Source organism: Lytechinus variegatus, chromosome 10, assembly GCF_018143015.1.
Source record: "Lytechinus variegatus isolate NC3 chromosome 10, Lvar_3.0, whole genome shotgun sequence".
Lineage (NCBI taxonomy): Eukaryota > Metazoa > Echinodermata > Echinoidea > Temnopleuroida > Toxopneustidae > Lytechinus > Lytechinus variegatus.
In genome coordinates, this window is record NC_054749.1 from 36196266 (window position 1) to 36210633 (window position 14368).

At 34.5% G+C, this 14368-nt stretch overlaps 2 protein-coding genes across 2 annotated transcripts; one reads left to right on the forward strand and one right to left on the reverse strand.

Moving 5' to 3' along the window:
* Positions 1-871: 871 nt before the first annotated feature.
* On the reverse strand, positions 872-5791 carry LOC121423317 (cytochrome P450 1A1-like). Its single transcript, XM_041618670.1, has one exon. It carries the CDS (start codon positions 5604-5606, stop codon positions 4056-4058), a length of 1551 nt encoding a protein of 516 aa, XP_041474604.1. The 5' UTR covers positions 5607-5791; the 3' UTR covers positions 872-4055.
* A 4493-nt stretch (positions 5792-10284) lies between these two features.
* LOC121423240 (N-acetyllactosaminide beta-1,6-N-acetylglucosaminyl-transferase-like) lies at positions 10285-13061 on the forward strand. Its single transcript, XM_041618560.1, has 2 exons — positions 10285-10456; positions 11160-13061. The coding sequence occupies exon 2, from the start codon at positions 11225-11227 to the stop codon at positions 12791-12793; it is 1569 nt and encodes a 522-aa protein (XP_041474494.1). The 5' UTR covers positions 10285-10456; positions 11160-11224; the 3' UTR covers positions 12794-13061.
* The last annotated feature ends 1307 nt before the right edge of the window (positions 13062-14368 follow it).

The following is a 14368-nucleotide window of genomic DNA, read 5'->3' on the forward strand; positions in this document are numbered from 1 at the left end:
TCACATATCACATAAAGAAATGAAACCATTTCATTATTTAAAATTGTAAATTGATTACGTAATAATCATTTGTGTGATCAAATGATCAAGTTACTAAGACAAACATTTTTCTCTTGTGAAATTTCCCCACAAGCGCCAGTCATACCGTGTCATACTAGCTCAATTTTTCTTAGTCATTAATCTATTGACGAAAACATTATTATCGTTATCAATATCCTTACGAATGTCATCATTGTTAAAAATATTACTAATATTGCTTTGAACCTGGGAGCCTATTAAACTTTAATGTTTTCAATAAGTCCCATTATTAATTTCGCAGAATCAATTTCTGCTATATTCATACCATCATAAAAACCTTCAAATTATATCGAGGCTCACAAAATTAGTTAAAATGTAGTTATGATGCATGATAATAGTACATTATTTTGTCTTAATAAAATCACCAACACTACAATATACATAAGACAAAGTAAAACTTTGAGCATTATGAAATATACACACCATTATTGCAGTTCAACCATGTATAATATACGGAAAATCCCAAAGTATAAACTCACATATCACAAAAAGAAATGAAACAATATAATTTTTTTTAATTTGTAAATTAATTACGTTAAAAATCATTTGTGTGATTAAAGTAATGATGAAGTTACTAGACAAACATTTTCGTTCACGAAAATTCTCCACAAACGCCGCACTGTAAAAAATATTGGGTAAAATTTTCACCACCACGTTGGTAATTATGTGTCCAACCTATTTTGGGCATTATTTTACCCGATGCGGGAAGCATATTGTCCAGTATAAGATTAAAGATAAGCAGCAATTACTTTAGAATTGGAAAAACTTTCATCACACTGGATGAATAAAAATGCCCAATGTTGGTTGGAAACATAATTACCCTCATGGAGCACTTTTACCCAATATTTTTTAGAGTGCAGTCATACCGTGTCATACCACCTCAATTTTTCTTAGTCATTAAGCAATTGACGAATACATTATTATCGTTATCAATATTCTTATGAATATCATCATTGTTCAAAATATTACTACTATTGCTTTGAACCTGGGAACCTATTAAACATGACTGGTTACAATAGTCCGTTATCATTATCGCAGAATCAATTTCTGCGATATTCATACCATCATGAAAACCTTTAAATATCAATAATAAAATTATAGCGAGGATCCAAAAATTAGATAAAATCTTATGGTGCATGATAATAGTACTTTATTTTGTCTTAATAAAATCCCGACCACCACAATATACATAACATGGTAACGTAATAGGAACGTAAAACTTTAAACATTGTGAAGTATACACACCAATATTACAGTTCATCTTTTTGTGATATGTGAGTTCATACTTTGGGATTTTCCGTATGTTATGAATGGCTGAACTTCAGCCATTTATAACATACGGAAAATCCCAAAGTATGAACTCAACTTCAGCCATTTATAACATACGAAAAATCCCAAAGTATGAACTCACATATCACAAAAAGAAATGAAACAATCTCATTTTTTAACTTATGAACATCATCATTGTTCAAAATATTACTGCTATTGCTTTGAACCTGGGAACCTATCAAACATGACCGTTTTCAATAGTTCGTTATCAATGAATACATTACAATAATAGGAACGAACTGCCTTGATGCAAGAATTCAGATCTGATGTAGAACCCTAAGTACTTTTAGAAATGAAAAAAGGTTTATAATCATATACGTGTTTCAATAAATTTCTTGAAGATGATTTTTTTTCATATAATTTGTTTTCGTTTTTCTTGTTCTGTGTTTGTGTTAGTTCAGGGTGCACAGTAGCTAAAGTGTTACTTAACTAGGGAAGTTATTATTGGTTCCTGCCAAGATCCATTGGCCTACAATCATTACAATTATTCGTTGTTGACAAATAGTTTAAAGTTTAGGCTACAATGAAAATATATAACAATTCATGTTCTTCATAATACGACAATATGACAAACATTTGTTGTGTAATCATACACGGGATCAAACACCGATTCACTTTTCAAAGACTAAATATAAAAACACCTCTGTATTCCAATGTAATGGTACACTTATTAGTGAATCCAAGAATATCGCTGAAGGTTTCAATGATTATTTCAAGAACATTGGTCATGAAATAGCTGGAATGAATAATAGTAACACTTGCAACAACTTTGAATCATTCTTGGGTAAAAGTTGTGCCTATACAGCTTAATTTTTACCTATTACAGAAAAAGAAATAATTAATATTGTTACATCTTTCAAAAATGGAAAAGCTCCTGGTTTTGACTCTATTGATTGCACCGTTGTCAAAAGAGTAATACATGTCATTTCTAAACCACTGTGCAGTATTTTTAATTTATGTATCGAAAAGGGTATTGTACCTCAAGGTCTGAAAGTTGCTAAAGTTATTCCTATACATATAAAGGGACCAAAAGATTTATTTACAAATTACAGACCTATTTCCTTACTACCACTATTTTCGAAAATTTTTGAAAGATGCATCTATACACGACTTCAAAACTTTCTTGATAAAAACAAAATTCTTTGTAGTAAACAAATTTGGTTTCAGAGCTGGACATTCCACTCATCATGCCATCTTAGATTTTTTAATGAGTGTATCTAAAGCAATTGAAAACAAAGAGATTATTATTGGACTGTTCTTAGACTTCAAAAAAGCATTTGACTCCATAAATCACAAAATGCTTTTAAAAAACTTTTTCATTATGGAATCCGTGGTGTTACTTTAAATTTATTTCACAGTTATTTGAGTAACCGTAAACAATTAACAGTGTTCAATTCTAAAAACTCTAATTATCAGACTGTTTCTTGCGGTATTCCGCAAGGATCAATCCTCGGTCCCATACTTTTTTTTATTTACATCAATGATTTAAATTCAGTTTCTCCACTATTAAATTGTCTTTTATTTGCAGACGACACAAATATATTTTATAAACACAATGATGTGGAATGTCGTACTCAAAGCTTAAACTCTGAACTTTTAAAGGTTAGCAAATGGGTTGAAGCGAATAAATTACAACTTAATTATGAAAAGACCCATGTAATGCTGTTCAATGCTCCAAAAAATAGTGCAAAAGAAGTAAATATATATATTAATGGCAATTTAATTCAACATGTAAATACTACACAATTTTTAGGAATAAGTATAGACAAGGATTTGAAATGGAAGACACATGTTTATGAGGTTTTAAGGAAAGTTTCCAAAACAATAGGAATAATGAGTAAACTTAAAGACATTTTACCACAAAATATTCTTCTTACATTGTATAATTCATTGATTTTACCTTACATATCTTATTGCAATATTGTTTGGGGATCCTGCAAGCAACACTTACTGAACCGCATCTTTCTTCTCCAAAAGAGAGCAGTTCGTATAATATGCCATAAACCCTTTCTAAGTCATAGCAGACCTCTTTTCTTGAATATAAATATACTCCCAATTTCATTACTACATGATTTTCAATTATCTGTTTTTATGTATTCCTATTATAACAACCTTTTGCCTAATAATTTTGACAACATTTTCCAAACCAGTAGAGATATACATACATATAATACTAGAAACTCAGCTGATACTCGTGCAATATATGGCCATTATTCTTTCTCAAACAACATATTTTTATGTAGGGGTCCCATTATTTGGAATAAGATCCCTTAAAATTTCAAGCAGTGCAAAACCCTTCAAAGCTTTAAAAGACATTTAAAAATACATTTCATGCAGAAAGTCTAAAACTAATAGTAATACTGATATAGACTTTGTATATTTATGTTATGTTTGATCTGTATTTCCTTACTGCATTTGTTTTTTAATTGTGTTGTTTTGTGTTAATTCCAGGATCATTAACTTATAAGTTCCTTGTAATTTTTCAGTGATCCTTCCACTATTCTTAAATATACTCACTTTTGTCATAATGTATTTTATTGAAATATTATACTTTTTGATTTGTATGTTTTTATGAAGATTGTGGTAAATAAAGTTTCAATTCAATTTCAATAAATCATTTGATTTTCCAGTATGACGTTAGAGGGCGCTTATCTTGGATCGATCTGCACATTGAAAACCTTAGGACGTCTTGGGAATCCAAGGGAGCCAGGCTCGATACTTCCTTTCTCACCATCTGGACATCTGAAGTTAAGCTGATGCAGGAATGTGGTGAAGTAGGTGAAAAGTTTGATCCGAGCCAGACCTGATCCCACACACCGTCTCACTCCGAGACTGAATGGAATAGCAAGCTTGGTCTTTTCCTCGTCAAGTTTTCCGTCTAGTGTTAGAAAACGACGGGGATTGAATTCTTCGGGTTTGTCCCAGACATCAGGATCAAAATGAGCTGAGTAGAGACTAACAAAGACTAGCATGTCCTTAGGAATGTAGTATCCATCAAGTACTGTATCTCTGGTTGTACTGTGAGGTACTGCAAAAGGAACTGCTGCTGCGTGACGCTGTATTTCAAGAAGGCATGACTGAGTCAACGGAAGCTTGTCACGGTCACTCCATGAAGGCAAACGATCACGACCTACGATGTTATCGATCTCGAGTTGGACATCAGACTGCACTTCAGGATGGGTGACCATGTAAACCATCATCCATTCTAAAGTAGCCAAGATGGTCTCGGTACCAGCTGGGAAAAAGTCAAAGGCGCTTTGGTAAAGTGCCTTTCCGTTCAACCCTAACCGTTGAAGTTCGTCCTCACTGTTGCGCCCTGTGGTAATTAGATGTCCCATGATATCTCGTTCAGATCCAGACTCATACATAGAATCATGTTCTTCAATGACTCCAACTAGGATTTCTCCAAACCTCTTCCGAAAGTTCTTCAATGGGGTCACAGATTTGGTAGTTATATATCTTAGCCAAGGAAAGAAGTCCAAGGCACTCCCACTCCCAGAAGGCTTTTCGAAATCAGATGTCAAAGAGAGAATATCTGCGAGGGTCTTGTCATCATAGGAACTACGTTTACTGAATAAATACGAAAGGCTGAGATTGGTCACAGACAAACGAAGTAGACGTTGAATAGCGGATATTCCTTCGGTCCGGGAAGCCTTCAGGTGTCCTACAAGTTCTTCTGCTTCACCTTTCATCAGATCCTCAAAGAACTGTGCTCGACCACCTTCAGAGAAATGCCGGATAGAGTTCTCGGCAAGACTTCGATGTAGCTTCCATTGCTCGCTATGTGTTTTGAAGGCAAGAGCTGGGCCATAGATACTCATACTGTTAATGAGATTGAAGGTATAGAGATCAGGTCGACCTGCAAAGACGACTGGTTGCTCAATCAATGCCTGTTTGATGGCTTCAAATCCATTTAAGACAAGGACTGGACGGCTACCTAGCTGAAGCTTGTACACGTTTCCATAGTCCTTGGCGAGCTTGATCATAGATAGATGAAGGTTGTTTGTGTCTACGGACAGCATGTTACCAATAATAGGAAGACCCCATGGTCCTGGAAGACTTCGCCCTCCACTTTTAGCAATCGCATCATTTTCTTCTCTCTTGTTCATGGCATTTCTTACCATGTTTAAGATAGCGATCACTGCGGTGATAACCACTGCATAAGCAGCGATTGATGTTGAATTAAGGAACTCGGTCATGATGTAAACCTTCGTTCTCTCCCTTGCCTTCGACACACCTAGAAAGAACCGATATCGCACTGTATACTCCACAGCATACACTCACAGCAAAATGCTTTATAATATCACACATAACGATATTTTCAACCCTCGTTGTGTGGTTTAAGCTATTTTTCCCAACAAAAGAATAGGCCGATTTTGTTCATGGCTTCTCACAATGCAGTTGCTATAAAGAGAAAATATAATGAATAAAAAGTTCAAGGCATCATTTTACTTTGATCATTCAAACGAAATATTCATATGAAAGAACTTTTATTGTTATTCAAAAGTGAAAAAGTCAGTTGTGCGATGAGCCACAGATTTTGAGGGGGCCAACGATATCGTTTGGGGAAATTTCTAAAACGTTTCGAGTGAATGAGCAATGAAATCAGAAATCCATGGATTACTCGAGGGATTTTATATTAAAACGAAATAAACTTTATAGATCACATGTTTCTAATCGATCTGATCATATTAGGTATGAGAAGTATATCGCAATACACTGAACGGCCCGGAGAAATTCGAACTTGGAAAATGTATTTTATTCTATAAAGAGATGGAAAATGCAAAAGGGAATTTGAATGCAACGTGGAATGTTATAATGAAATTGATAAACAAAATTTAATCACATATAAGTTGAAAAACTTTTTTCACGAACATCGGTTCTGACTATGCTTCAAAAATAAGAAGTGATAATAAGCGTTTTGCGGACTATGTCTACGATCCCAACCCAAATACAATGCGTATTATTCGAAAAGTTCTTCATGAAATACTTAGGATAGTCGAAGTGTAACATAAAAAAATCAAAAGGATAATAAGCACAACACTTTTAAAGTATGTAATGTTTACCATTGTCTCTCCATTAGAGCATATCTTTAATTTATCACTCTTGAAAGGGTGTTGTCCTGATTTATTAAAAATAAAAGTTGTCCAAGTTTAAAAGGAAGACGACCCGACTAAAGTTACTAATTATTTGGATATTGTATATCCAAAATATTGGGGGAAAATTGTGTGTAAACGATTGGATTCTTTGTTATCATTTATACATGAAATTCGTACACCAGCCCAATTTGGCTTTAGGAAAATAATATCTCTTCTGATTATGCAGTAAGTTAACTTCTTAAAAAAGTTAAAAACTCTCTTTCCAAAAGAAATCATACAATCCCTTTATTCATGGACCTAAGTAAGTCCTTCGACACCATTGAACATTTTACTTCATAAATTATATAATTACGGAATACGGGGAGTTGCTTGGTCTTGGATTAAAAGCTATCTATCAAATCGACAACAGTTCGTTTCTATTAATGATGTTAAATCTCCTTTGTCTTATATTAACTGCGGAGTGCCACTAGGTTTAATTTTAGGACCTTTACTGTGTTTTTTATATTGGCTTACATTAACGACATAGTAATTTCTTCCTCAATTCTTTCATTCATTCTAACTATATGCTGATGATACGAACATTGTGTTATCTCACAGAAATAACGATGAATTAATCAATATAATGAATTTAGAATTTAAAAAAAAAATCCTCGTGGTTTAATCAAATGTAACAAGTTATCTCTAAACATAATTAAAACTTATTGCATTAATTTTCAAACTACTTACAGGAATGAGTATTGTCCACAAACAATCAATTGATAAAATACCCATAGATAAAAAAAAGAATATGTAAAATTCCTTGGAGTTACAATAGACAAACATTTATCATGGAACCAGCATGTAACCAATATATCATCATCAATAGCTTAAGGATTCGGAATATTATACAAACTAAGCTATTTATCATGGAACCAGCATGTAACCAATATATCGTCATCAATAGCTTATGGAATTGGAATATTATACAAACTAAGATATTTTTTGCCCTTATATGATATAGGCCTACAATATACCATACATCAATTATTGCAACCTAATCTGGAGAAAATGTGGTAAAACCAAACTCGACCATTTATTTCTAATTCAAAAGAAAGCCGTTAGGATCTGTACAAAATCAACACATCTGTCACACACTGATCCTCTTTTTTATCGTTTGAAAACATCTAAGATATATGACATAAATACTGTTTAGATATCATTACAAACTGCTTCCCCCGTGTTTACCGATTTCCTTTCATATATTATAATATAATAACAATTTACATTCGTACCCAACACGAACTCATCATAACATTCATTTAAATAATCACAAGACACTACTAGCACATACTAACACTCAGTCATCAAGGGCCCGACATTTGGAATACATTGCCAGACTCACGCAAAGAGACGAAATTCATTCCTCCCTTAGGTATTAAGAAATTACTACTGAATGAATACTCTCTGAATTAAATAAAAATATACATGTATTCGTTGTCTTTGTCAACTATAACATATATACTTTCAAGAAAAAAAAACACGAATCAAAATCTGAATACATTGTAAGGACCAAGCGCTTTTTCCCTCATCCCGCCCCCTTCATTTTGCACCTATACACTTTTACATTAAGAAATTGTTTTTTTCCGGGGTTGCCACACAGTGAAGCTATGCTTAAAGTGGCACCCCCTGCAACCTTCTAGAATTATTTTCGTCATAAAAAATGCAATCATGTTCATATTTTTCATTGTTAAATATTTTGTTGTGTACTATGTATTTTCCTTCTTGTTTTGTATTTCAAAAAGTTGCAGAAACAAAAGAAATGAAATGAAAAATAAAAAATAATCATGAGTCTTTTTATTAAAAAAAAAATCAAATTTAGTGATAAATTTTTCGATAATATTCAGAAAACTATACTTTTCCCAACGCTTTCCTTTTTCGATATCTCCTTTTTCTTCAGGGTGAAAACTATGGATCCGGCCAAGTCCCCACCAATTCGCCAGTGTAACATGCGATATGGTACTACAGTGAATCCATGAAAAGTGCCTATAGCTCCACTTTAACAAAATGACCCTGTGATAATATGATCGCCGTTTCTTCAGCAAACATGCATCATTTTTGCGAAACTCAATGACCTGAAAATTTCAAAAAAAAATTGCTGTGCGTGAAATAAGAGTAACCATCATATTAGGTATAAAAATGAAGAAGATGAGCTTTGTTATCATGATGTAAGTGAAATATCATAAACCATTTGCCAATATTTTCAATTTCGATTTATCATGATGGGGATGAATGTCATAATTTAACACATGCGCCCCCAACATGATAAATAACCTTTCTATGTGTTTTAATATTTCTTATAATGTAGAATTTGTGTAAATTGAGCTTTTGTTACTTGACGTTGATTGTATTTTTATGTAAATGATTGTAAAGGGTAATGCAATTCGGCTTTTCAGCCGCTATAGATATCGTTGTTGTGATAATATTACAATAAATGATAATCAAAAGACAGATATTTCATTGAGCTTTTTTTTTCTTAAAGATGAACAATAGGCCTACGTACAATGTGTCCCAGAAAGAAAATGATGCTCAGGCTATTTATTTTCCAACATTTATTTAATTTAAAACGGTTTATTTCAATACCTAATATAATAGTTACTATCATTTCACGCACAACATTTTTTTATTTCTCAGGTCATTAAGTTTCGCAAAAATGATGCATGTTTGCTGAAGAAACGGCGATCATACGTAAGAAGGCTGGCTCATTCCTTTAAAAAATGTCTGAGATTGGATTCAGATATTTTTTCATAATCATGATAATTACAAACAAAAGCCTAGAATACAATTATTATGATAAATAAAGAGGGGATAAGAGTAGACTATATATAGAGCCCAGGTCGTGATCAGTGTAATCTATCTAGTACGCAGGGCTCGATAGAAAAAAATAAGGTAAAAGTGGATAGACTTATTCTAAAGTTCAAGCTCAGTTATTGGGATTATCATGATCAATGATCTCACTTGTAACTGTGCGGATTGATTTTCCAATAAAATGTATCGATCCTACATGGTAGCTTGGTATTGAAATGAAATCAACTTCTTGAATCTTTAAGTGTAGTTCAACTTGACAAGATGGCGAGAATGAAGTTGACTTGTCTCATTTGCCGTATACATGAATCGTTGGTTTTTGGTAAATGAAATATGTTGCTGTGTTTGGTTCTGAACCATTACTGATGTGGATACTGCCAATTATATCAAATAATGTACCATAAAGTCTTTAAAAACTCATCTGTTTATTACAGGAGGTACTTTGGAAGTCGACAGAGCTACACATCTTTAAGTCGCCATGCGCCACGACAACTTCTTGACTAAAAATTATAGGCCCAACTTGTACACTCCTGGCATTGTGTGATTTGAGATCACCAGACTACTAAAAACTAAAATCTTTTTATATAGAAATTATATTTAATTTTTGATGCATCTTTTTTGATTTAGGAATACATATTGTTGAAAAAGCGTTTGAAATATCATAGAAATATGCGCCGAGGGGGATATCTCATTATACTTCATTAACATTTTGTCCGCCGACAACTTCCACCGCTGATTTTCGTGATCTTTGATTGGCTCGGGTGAGGCTAGTTACTGTGGCAACTAGCAGTGAATGGCTTTTAACTTTCAACTATAGAAGGTTTACTCCGGCCTTTAACAAGTTCGAGACTTCATTTATTGTATACGACCGGAGGACTGTATATGGTTTTCCAATCGATCATCCGGGTCGATAATCCATTGTTCATCCAGTTTAAGGTGTAACGTGTTCTCTATATGCGTACTGGTCGAAAATATTAGGCCTATGTATTGAGGAACTATACTATTATAAATACAAGTAGAAAACAGCGGCGGTTGGTGAATAAATTAAGTGATCTGAGTTGGGAATTAATATCCAGAGGCTTCCCGGTGTTCGTTGATCATGTAACAAGGTAAGCACAGTTGAATTTCTTACGATTGTCAAAATAATTTGGTTATAGTAACATGTTAAAGACGTCGAGGGTATAACTGTCCGACAGTTGTTTGACCAACGAACACAATTTATGAAGAAATGAGTCACATATCGAAAGCTAAGAAATACATCATAAGTATAATCCGTATTTGGAATGATGATCATAATTGTGGCAGCTTCTTGTTCATATACACTCATCCTAGTTAGTCACAAGAAGTTTTATATTCGTATAAGAAAGACGTTTGCAGGTTTAGTTTCAATGACAAGCAATTCCATGTTTTTCAGCATTCGGTATAAGAAATTCCATTTTTGCATTTTACGATGTTTGTTTCATGAATGTGTGATTAGAGCAAAATGCAACTTAATATATCTATGTCTTCATATTGTCTTCTTATTCTTCCTCTCCTCCCCCTTCTAATTCATCGTTTTCCTCTTCATAATCTACATTTCTCCTGTTTTTTTCTCTATAAATACTTGTTTTTTTTTCCCACTTTTCATTTTTGAAAATTTTTTTTTTTCCTTTTTCTCTCCTTCGCCCTTAATCTTCTTCTTTGCCTTATCTACTTCTTCCCTGTTTTCTCACATAATTCTATAATCAACATATCCCCCTTCCCTCTTCTAATTTTTTTCCTTATTTCGTTCTCCTTTTTATCCCATTTCTTCTCCTCTCCTCCTTTTTGTAGGAGACGGAATGGACTCCATGGATTACAAGTTAATTTTTTAATGTGAGAAACCTGCTGAAAATACCATGATCGTCGCAAGGAAAGCACGTAGAGTGAGCAGTCGACTCTCGTTGAGTTTATCATGGGCATCCGTGTTATGGACGGGCATTGCAATTATTGTGCTTTATGTCATCCAATACCAAGTTTACCAGAAATACCATACAGTTTACAACTCAGAAAAAGATACTTCAGACAAAAAGTCAATAATGGAAAGTCCGATTTTTGGTAATAATAGTAATAATAACAATAATAGCGTCATATTTACCCAGGGTAGCCACTTCAGTTCCAAAAACTGTTCTCCCAGCGGGCCCTGCTTTGGTACAAACAAAAGCAACGTTTATGATTCATTGAGAACAAAAAAGGTGGATGTGCAACAGCCAAATAGTTCTGATCTCCAGGTGAAAGCTAAAAAGCTCTTTGACGACGGGAAATGGAACTCATCTTTTGTTTCTTCTCATCATAAACACTATCCTGTTAACTGTGCAGCCATAATACGAGGAGATCGTCAGTCTATTACCATGGCAACAAAGATGTTGAAGACAAATGGAAAAAAGATACCAACAGATGTTGAAGTCAAGAACTGGACCAGTGACTGTGAGCATTACCGTAGTAAACGAAGATATCCGGTATTCCCAAGATCAAAGGAAGAAGAAGAGTTTCCAATAGCATACATTATAGTCACCCACTCAGAATCCTCACAACTTGAAAGATTACTCCGTGCAGTGTATCAGCCTCAGAATGTATACTGTATCCATCCAGATGCAAAGTCACCTTCATTATTTCAGGATTCTGTTCGATCCCTAGCTGAATGCTTTCCAAATGTTTTCATTGCCTCAAAGACAGTCAATGTGAATTATGCTCATTCTAGTCGTCTTCAAGCAGACATCAATTGCATGTCAGATCTCCTGCAAAGACCAGAACCTTGGAACTATGTCTTGAACCTTTGTGCACAAGATTTTCCACTCAAAACCAATCTGGAGATCATTCATCAGTTGAAGGCTTTCCAAGGATATAATGACATCCCTGGTATCCTAGCACCAGATTGGTTTGATCACCGGACTCGCATACACCATGAATTCCGAAATAACATGATGATCAAGATGAAGGATGTCCCAAAGCCACCACCTCCGCAAGACTTCCGGTTCTTCTTTGGCAATGCCTACTATGCTGCCACTAGGGAGTTTGCTAACTACGTCATCCACAACCAAACAGCTATAGACCTATTGAAATACAGTGAAGACACTTTCAGTCCTGATGAACACTACTGGGTGACACTCCACAGGATACCTGGTGTTCCTGGAGGGTACACCAAGTCATCTTGGAATAGCACTGTCAGGTTTATCCACTGGAAGAACACTTTCAAGACACCTGAATGTGTTGGTAAATACGCGAGAAACATCTGCATCTTCGGAGCGGGATATGTTCAACATCTAGCCCATGCTCGCCACCTCTTTGCAAATAAGTTCCACATGTCGTATGATCCCATTGCTATTCAATGTATGGAACAGTTGTTGGATTACAGAAATGCTAACACAGAGGCTATCAAAGACTATGTTCCAGAATTCCCTGCAACTCATATGTTTGGACTGAATTAACATTCATCTTATACTACAGTTACCACAACAAACCGACTCCAGGGTGATAATGTTATCTCCTATGACGTCTGTCAGTAAGGAGTTAGTTTCACTGATCATGCTATTGTGATTCAATGTAGCAGAAAAAAAATCATGTTTACATTATATTACTTGTATACATGTAGGCCTAATAGTCCACGAGAAATAAGGTTTGACCGCAGGCAAATTGCAATAGAATATTTTTCAACGCAGTGCATTTTCATGAAGTCCCTAAAATGACATACTAAAAGTCCAGAAAAATCCATTTAGTTGAAAGTTGTCTAATTTGCATAAATCCAAAATGGCAGCTACCGTGAGAAATTTTCATGAATATTAATAGTAGTACAAACACTGGTCTGATCATGGCACTTTTTGTGTTCAAATTTCACGAAAACATACTTTCATCAAAATTGACCTTTTTTAAGCGATTTAAAAAGGGCGAGGGAGGAAACAAACTGAAAATGTTTTTAGTATACATAAGTTTGTATTTATAATTTTGCTATATCTGTATATACTATGTGTATCTACTTTGTAATTAAAGGGCCCCAACGAAAACCAGTGTTTGTACTGATTGGGCCACCCTTTTTAAATATGTGAAATAAATAAATAAAAAAGTCTCTGAATGTAACTGTAAGAAATTATGACGCTCAATACATTAAATTTGGATTTATCATGACTGGCAATGATGCAAAATCATAAGCAATGTGTGTCGAATGTTGAAGGTATTCAGCATTCTTGTTATTAAGTTGTTGTATTGTCCGCATACATTCGTAATTTCGAAGCTTCGTAATTCCGAAGCTTCGTTATTCCGAAGGTTCGGATATTCCGAAGGTTCTTATTTCCGAAGGTTCGTATTTCCGAAAGCTCGTAATTCCGAAGGTTCGTGAGTCCTAAAACGAAATGAGGTTCGTAATTCCGAAGGTTCGTTAGTCCGAAAACAAAGTGAGGCTCGTAATTCCGAAGGTTCGTTAGTCCAAAAACAAAGTGAGGTTCGTAATTCCGAAGATTCGTTAATCCGAAAACGAAATGAGGTTCGTAATTCCGAAGGTTCGTTAGTCCGAACAGAGGCGGATCCAGCTTTCGCCAATAGGGGGGGGGGCGAAAAATATTTTCATCAACATTTTTCTCGATTGGCCGCTATAATCTTATTTTTTGTTAGTTTTTCAGGGGGTAGTCCTACCTAAAAAAGACTGAAGTTTTAAGTATATGATAATTTTTATTGTAATAAACAAGATAAGGTATCTCATGTGGACTTAATGCGAGCGCGAAGCTCGAGCTAAAATTATTTGATATTTTATGTCCCTAGAACTCAAGATTCTGACCAGATTTTATAATCATGAAAAAAGATAAGTATCCTACTAAACAATGCGAGCGCGAAGCGGGAGCCGAGATTTTATTATAGTAACGTGAAAAGGAACTCAATTAGGACTGTTTTTAGTGATTAGTGAAGAGGATACAAGTATCATCAATGTAATAATGAGAGTGCGAAGCGCGAGCTCAAAATTTGTGATATTCCGAACCCTAAAACTGGACAGTCTAAGCACGTTTTTGATTTAA